Source organism: Penaeus monodon, chromosome 5 (genome assembly GCF_015228065.2).
Source record: "Penaeus monodon isolate SGIC_2016 chromosome 5, NSTDA_Pmon_1, whole genome shotgun sequence".
Classification (NCBI taxonomy): Eukaryota; Metazoa; Arthropoda; class Malacostraca; order Decapoda; family Penaeidae; genus Penaeus; species Penaeus monodon.
The window spans coordinates 14,691,476-14,699,904 of NC_051390.1; the positions used below are offsets into that span (position 1 = coordinate 14,691,476).

The following is an 8,429-nucleotide window of genomic DNA, read 5'->3' on the forward strand; positions in this document are numbered from 1 at the left end:
TTTCCCTCCAATTTATTCACAATTCATTTTTTTAAACATTTCTTTTTGATAGAAATTTGATAAAAGATAGGTTAGATAGATAGACTTTTTAGATTTCTCATTCAGTACAGTGTGATTCATAATGCCAAAACAGAATATTAGAGGTAGAGTTAATGATTTTTGAAACATGCTGATTGCCATTCAGAAATATATTTATATTGATTGTTAAATTGAAATGGTAAATAGTTTTAAGAAAAAATTAGTAAGGATATCAAATCTGTTTAAGCATGCATGGAGTAATCTTAAGGAAAACATTTCTGAGACACAAAAACAAAAAATGTAGAATATAAAAAAAAAAAAAATTAGATTAAACAACTGACTTCTCTACACCTTTTAGAATTGCCAGTCTTGGACTAGTTGAACCGCCACATAAAATCTAGAAAAGTAAAGTATAATAAAAGTAAAATCATATTGATATTCAAAGCATAGTTAGTAGTGTTGATTTCAATATCTAATCTCATTTTTACCAACAGGTGACATCCTTGTTCAGGACAAATTTGGCTATCTCTACTTCATGGACCGAACAGGGGACACTTTCCGCTGGCGTGGAGAAAATGTCTCCACTACAGAAGTCGAAGGAGTTGTATTGAAGGCCACAGACCACAAGGATTCTGTTGTGTATGGTGTTGAGGTTGGTTACAAAATTTACATTTATCAGTTGAAAATATGATCTTTGTACAAAGAAGATAGAAGTACACACAAGCTTGAACACATCAGGAAATAAAGAGACACTCATATAGACAAACATGCCATATATAAATGTCTGTTATATATATATATATATATATATATATATATATATATATATATATATATATATATATATATATATATATATACATACAGACATTTATATATGGCATGTTTGTCTATATGAGTGTCTCTTTATTTCCTGATGTGTTCAAGCTTGTGTGTACTTCTATCTTCTTTGTACAAAGATCATATTTTCAACTGATAAATGTAAATTTTGTAACCAACCTCAACACCATACACAACAGAATCTTTGTGGTCTGTGGCCTTCAATACAACTCCTTCGACTTCTGTAGTGGAGACATTTTCTCCACGCCAGCGGAAAGTGTCCCCTGTTCGGTCCATGAAGTAGAGATAGCCAAATTTGTCCTGAACAAGGATGTCACCTGTTGGTAAAAATGAGATTAGATATTGAAATCAACACTACTAACTATGCTTTGAATATCAATATGATTTTACTTTTATTATACTTTACTTTTCTAGATTTTATGTGGGGTTCAACTAGTCCAAGACTGGCAATTCTAAAAGGTGTAGAGAAGTCATTTGTTTAATCTAATTTTTTTTTTTTTTATATTCTACATTTTTTGTTTTTGTCTCAGAAATGTTTTCCTTAAGATTACTCCATGCATGCTTAAACAGATTTGATATCCTTACTAATTTTTTCTTAAAACTATTTACCATTTTAATTTAACAATCAATATAAATATATTTCTGAATGGCAATCAGCATGTTTCAAAAATCATTAACTCTACCTCTAATATTCTGTTTTGGCATTATGAATCACACTGTACTGAATGAGAAATCTAAAAAGTCTATCTATCTAACCTATCTTTTATCAAATGCTATCAAAAAAGAAATGTTTAAAAAAATGAATTGGTGAATAAATTTGGAGGGAAAGTTTTGTTTTATCTAACTTGCACAGAAGTAAATATAAAAAAATAACGGATGTGAGAAACAAGGCAAAAGCCATTTCCTAAACATTCACAATGAGGTTTATAGTTACATGATAAATATTTATATAATAATAATGATAACAGAAATGGAGATTTGTCTATGACCTCTATCCTCCTCTTAGACAGCAGCAAAATTATAATATGTAAGATCTGAAACAAATTTCATTCATAAATTTCATTACTCTTATAATACCTGATTTAAAGGCTGTGTCTCCTGGCTTCAGCACATTCCTTAGTATCTTCTTCTTTGTGGCTGCTTCATCTGCATAACCATGAAACTCACGGAATGGATGTTCCTTCTTAATGATACCTACAAGTTCTCCTTGTTCACCTGTAACCATTAAATGACTTACTTTAAAGTTAATATAACCCTCAGATTCATCATGCATCTGATATGAAAACTAGATCTATGGGTAGTTGCAAAGTATATTGCAGGATTTAAAAATGAGAAGGAAAAGAAAAGAAACAGATAAAGAAAAAAACAGTGGGGATAAAAGGAGGAAAAGGAGAAGATACTCTACCTGGTTTGCACACAACACAAAGTCCATTTTTATCCCTTATAGGCTCGCCAGTCTCCTCCTCAATCTTGACAAGGTACACAGGTATGGCACTAGGGAACAGGACTGACAGGAAGCCACAGGCACCATGTTTACCTTCCATGTTAACTGGAAGTATGAGTTAATTTTTCATTTCACTTGGTGTAATGATGTAGATGGCAAAATTGGCCTCTCAAAGATTACTTTTTTGTCTCAATAACATAAAATAAAAAAATGAAGGAATGTTGTATAGTTGTACATCAGAACTTGTAAACTGCTTAACTTACTTAAATTTGCAATTCCTTCTGTTGCTCCATAAAACTCCGCAATGAAAGGTATGTTGAACCTTGTTGTGAATTCTTCCCAAATGTTTTCTCTTACACCATTGCCAAACATTACCTTTACCTGCAATATTCATATGTGTGAATTAGAATTTAATACAATAAAATTGCTAGTCAGGGTGATGGAGCAATAAGTAAATGGTGCCACAAAACTCAGTATTTGAAATTAATGAGAGTTTGCAATTGCTATATCCTTAGCAAACACACAAGGCCAAGAGAACAAATATAATGTAAATGATGGCAGCTGAAGATAATGACATACATTTATCAGCCACAGAATGATGAAACCTAGTGATGATGCCACTACCCCTCTTGTGTGCTGTAGCCTTATTTTTGTATTACACAAATCACTTTCAGCTAATAAAAAAAATATCCAGAACAATTTCTAAAATGGAACAAATCTGATGTTTGCATTCTGATTTATGAAAGTTTGCAGATTCTTCCCCAGCTAATCTAATAATCTAAAATAAGAAAACTAGTCAAAAGTTGGAGATAAATCGCAGAGAGGATCAATGGATGATCTGAAAGCAAGGCAAATCATAATAAAAATTAACATAGTTGATGCTAGGAGTGCATGTATATATACCCTGTCCACTATGATTTTGTGATATCAATTTTGTTTACACACATAAGGTACTAGAAGCACTTATCACCAAAAAAAACAGATACAAGTACTGGGCCTACCCATCTCATCTGCTTATCCAAATACTTGAATTTTTGGAAAGAAAAGTTCAAATTCTTATTTGAATACTCTAATTATTGTTAACAACTTTACAATAATAATAACATTAATAATAATACTAACAAAACAAAAATTCACAATAATAATAAAGTTGATGACAAAAATAACAGTAGCAATAAAAACTTTATTCCTTACTATTCAGAGAATAGGGTAAACAGGTGAGATCAGCTATGCCTAATAACTGACTCTCTTGGTAACTAAGTGCCTGTAAAGATATTCATTAATAAATTAATAAAACAAATCCACAGTGGACAGTGCATGTTCCTGCTGCTGGTAGGATAATTGCATGGGCATACAATGGTAGAATAATTTTTGTTTCTGCCTTTCTTAGTAACATCCAATGAGCATAACAAGACAGAGAATAAGAAAGAAAGAACATACTTTATGTTGTTTCTCTTCTGGATGAGGGGAGTTGGTAAGAAGGTAGCGGCACAGTTCTCCTACATATTGACCCACCTGGGAAGGAAATTACAATCATAATAATATTTTTCAGATATCAAAAATATGCATATAGTTATGTGAATGTCTTTGTAATAGATTTTGTAATCAAATGGTAAAAACAAGGTTTGCTTCAAAAGAATTAAGTTGACCTTCCCTTGTGATTTCTCTATGGTAATCTAAGTATGTCATTCTAGCCAATATGTAGACTTCTTAACTGGCAATATGTTATTTTCAGAGTGATAAGGGAAGTATGCAAGTAACAATTAAATATGTGACACCTAACAGCCCTCTTTTTCTCTAAGCAGAGATGTGAAAATTTGGTTTCCTAACTTTGAAAAAGGGACACAGTCCTGATGCTGTCATAAAATATATGCACTTCTTCCTTACATATAATAAGTTTTTCAAAGCAAAAAAACACATATAACATGTTGAGAAATATTACCCAAAACTATTAATTGTAAAAACTAGACATCTTTCATGGTAAACTTACTGTGCAACCATGCTTTTTAGCTTCAATCCAATATTGTGATTTAGAAAACTTGCGCCGAATAACTGCAGTGTTATTGAACAGCAGGACCTGTGGAAAATATACATTAGAAACTATTCTTGAAATTGTAGTTTAGCACTCCATATGGATACCTAATCTTATATTCCATTCAAAATCAGATATGCACATATACAAAAGTACATATATGACAATGACAGTCTTGATACACAAAATATTTCTTAACACTAACCTGCCCCATGCCAACCATACCTCCAGCAGTATGGTATAAAGGTAGTGGGTTATATATAACCTCATCTTCACTTAAGCCAACCATGTAATGGACTGCAGCACAGAAGAAAAGGTACCTATAGAATACAGAATGTTAAACACATAAATATCTTATAACAGTTTACAGTGTGGCATGAAGTAAATTAATTATATATACACTCTCCTGTATCATATCTTTTAGTGATAAACATACCTGGAGTGTTTGATGACAGCTGCCTTTGGTAAACCAGTAGTGCCAGATGTGTAAATATATATAAGTTTATCCTTAATATCAACATTGTCTATCTGAGGTGGAGGTGTTGGATTTGACTGATTCAACAGAGAATCCAGACATTTGACATCTGAAAAAAAAGAAAAGATTCTTCATACTAAATATGTTACTTCTAAATAAAAATACTTGCCCTCATACATAAATTACAATATAAATAATAAAAAATAATTTAACAAAATAGAAAACCTATATCCTTGACTACATTGTATGTAATGTATATCTAAACAAATTAAAAGTTTTCCTAACATTCTAAAGAAAATTGATTACCAATATGTAGTTCTCAGTTAACCTTCACTAAACCTGTACAATTTATAATCTTCAACATCTCAGTCATGACTCCCGACTATGTTTTAAAGTAAGAATTTTATGACAAGAAGTTCATATAACCTTAGGTTAAGCCAGAATGTTTGGCAAATCTTTCATAATGATATCACTATAAAGGTATATACGAAGTGAACATCAAGTTGCTTATAAATTGTCAGTATCATTAACCTTACAGACTACTTATTGTCATTTTGTAAATGGTGAGTAAATCTATAAAATATGGATTAATAAGTACTGTAATTAGTAAAAAGTATCTAAAGTTAGCTTTACTAATTGTAGACCTCACAAGTTTTCCCCTTAATGGGTGATACATCCAAATTGATATATGCAGGGGAAAATTGTGAAAGACAATCAATTGATCAATGACTTACCTGTCAATGAGGGTTTTTCATTTCCTAATCCTGATACAAAGATTGGTAATGCAAGCTGGTCTTGCACTTCCTTCACAGCTGAAATGTTTGAACATCATTAAAAAAAAAAGAAAAAAAAAGAAAAGAAAGAAAGACAGAAAAAAGAAAGAAAGAAAGAAAAAAAAGAGAGGAATATCTGTGTATTTTTACTAAAAGCTAAATATCAGAATGAGAATTGATATAATTCAAACGTGACAATTCTTACAGTACTGCCTATTCAAAAGAATTGGTAGAGGAAAAAAGATCATGTAATTGAAGAATATCCTTTGCACCTTCTTGCATTTCCCATCCACATATAAGTGCTTTTGATTCTGCCACCTTGATGGAGTGGATGAGTGAATCGTTCAGCAGGTTGAAGTTAATCAGAGCTGGAACCACACCAACCTGAAAGGAAATGTTGAAATTCATATCTTCTTTACATATTAAACTGACTGACTAAAAAATGTAAACAAATAAAAATAAATAATCAAATGACAACTTCCCTAACTCCTGGCATTAGTAATATCACAATCATCACTTTCACCCAATCAATTTGTAAAAAATGATAAAATAACAATTCAACAAGAAAATTAGATAAAATAACGACGCAAAACCATTCTCATCTCACCTTTGCGCATCCAAGCCATGTGCATACATATTCCGGCCGGTTCCACATGTAAAGTGCAACAACATCCCCATGCTTGAAACCTTGCTTAACCATGAAGTTACCCACTCGGTTGCTGTACTCATCAATCTTTTAAGACATGCAAAAAATGGGAGACAAAAAAATTAACTGGTAATCACTGGATGAACATAACTGCTTCTGGACCATTTAAAATGCCTACAAGATAACAACAAAGGATACCAAAGCTGAACTGCTATTTCCTTATGAATTTAAAAAATATAGGTACAGGTTATTTACATAGAACAATAGATGAGCTACGAAAAGCCGGAATTCACAATAAGGTTAGCAACAAGAGGTAATAAAAAATGACAAAAATAAATCTATCCTTACAACTTTTTTATTGATAGTTTGAATATTAAATTGAATTTAGTGATTGACCTACTCAGTGTGTTGTTCAAAAATTATTCAATATAGAAAAAAGGCAGACAGAATCAAGCTATCACTGTGTAAGTAGCTAAATAATTTTAATAAAGTATAGCATGGGGTAGTTTAGAGAAATTTAATCAGGTGGGATGTTTCTTTGATCTTAAATTTCTAACAATTTACAGTACATCTGTAAATATTTCTCTTTTTCTTCTTTACTCGAAAACAAAAGAAAATCCACAAATAGTTACAGCCTGAAGAGGAATACCTAGCTTCATCTTGCTGCAAAAGTTTTCAATAAATAAATAAATATCCTCATCTTTTTAGTGAGGCAAATGTACATTTGTTGGGTGGTAATGACCTTTGATGATAATCATTTGATAATTAAAAGAATTATAATGACAACTAAATAAATTGTTACAGAATGAAAGTGTGGAATACATTATCTATATTTAAATAATTACACTGATGAAGTATTACCTGAGCAAATGTCCACTTCTGATCTTCAAAGATGAGTGCTACTTTATTGGGATTTTTTCTAACATTTTCCATGAACATCTTTGGGATGCTGATATTCCTAAAGGATGCAGTTTTCAGTTTTATGTGACACTGTACATATCTCCATGCTGCCCTGAAAGAGAAATATTTCATTTTGGATCATCATATCAATTTCCCTTATTTCTTTTCTGTTAAAACAAAGCCTTTTTTCAAAAGTATGATATAGGCACTATAAATATATAACCACAAGAATATGTTATACAAAAATCAGTGGGAAAAATCCAGAGCTAACTTACGTAATATCCCTAGGTAATGTATTATAAGCAAGCCAAAGTGTGTAGTAACCTCCTGCAGTAATGTAGATGCCAGCAGCAACCGAGGCAAGCTGTAATCCGTTTAGTGATGGTATCAAAATATCAAAGACCTTGAGGCCCTGCTTCCCTGCAGCCCACAAGGCACTTGTTACGCCCACTGCTAAGGCGGTCCTCCACATTGTGTTGTCTGTATGGATATAAGTAATATATAAATAATATAAAAATAATAAATATGGATATAAGTAGTATAAATGATAAGCTGTACTAATAAAATGCAAAGCAAAACACATTTGCGAATTATAATGTGAATAAACACAGGAAACAAATATAGACTATTGGATTTAGTTAAATATACCTAGAGCATAAGTGCTGGTGATCACTTGTGACTCTGAAGCTTCAATGCTAACAATAGCAACAAGTGCCAAAAAAGAAAGATCAATACCAAAAGTAACAATGAAACAGTAAGACCAGTAATAATTAGAACCATTCTATACTATTTCCTTCTTAAAATATGAGAGCATTTTGACTGCTGACAAAATGATAATGACCAACCTAAAACTGGCAGACATGGTTATTCTTATTTTAATAAGTACCATGAAACAAAGAATGTGTCAAAATAATTGTGTCTTAGTCAGTCACAATCTAGGAGACTTACGAAAACAAAATACAATTCCCCAACAGAATAAATACTTTCAGATGAACTGATAAAGCTGCAACTGGTATCTCACCCACTGGTCACCAACAAAGACTGAGAGAGCTCAGCTAGAATAATCTCTTATCTAGTACTACCACTACTGCTTATCTTTAGGGAAGTAGTTAGAGATCATCCCAAATTATCCTTATTGTGAAACAAGGAAACAAAGTAAAGATCACAATTATATAACAACTGACATATATAAAATGTTGAAATAAAAACTATGATTTTATGAATGGGGCAATAAGGGTTGATAAGTGTTATTTTTTATCACCCAATAATGCCTGGTTGTCACTAAAAACTACGACTAAAAA

General features: G+C 31.7%; 1 protein-coding gene across 1 annotated transcript in view; it reads right to left on the bottom strand.

The window, feature by feature from the left end:
• LOC119573001 (long-chain fatty acid transport protein 4-like) overlaps window positions 1-8,172 on the bottom strand; it is a gene marked incomplete at its 3' end in the record, with an annotated part of 12,872 nt that extends 4,700 nt beyond the window's left edge. Inside the window, 14 exon segments of the mRNA XM_037919986.1 lie at window positions 1,018-1,175; window positions 1,936-2,073; window positions 2,264-2,407; window positions 2,566-2,683; window positions 3,743-3,817; window positions 4,293-4,379; window positions 4,540-4,654; window positions 4,771-4,918; window positions 5,544-5,621; window positions 5,855-5,966; window positions 6,190-6,315; window positions 7,090-7,240; window positions 7,404-7,608; window positions 8,077-8,172. Of these exon segments, the coding sequence (XP_037775914.1) occupies window positions 1,018-1,175; window positions 1,936-2,073; window positions 2,264-2,407; window positions 2,566-2,683; window positions 3,743-3,817; window positions 4,293-4,379; window positions 4,540-4,654; window positions 4,771-4,918; window positions 5,544-5,621; window positions 5,855-5,966; window positions 6,190-6,315; window positions 7,090-7,240; window positions 7,404-7,600 (1,647 nt within the window).
• Between the last annotated feature and the right edge of the window lie 257 nt (window positions 8,173-8,429).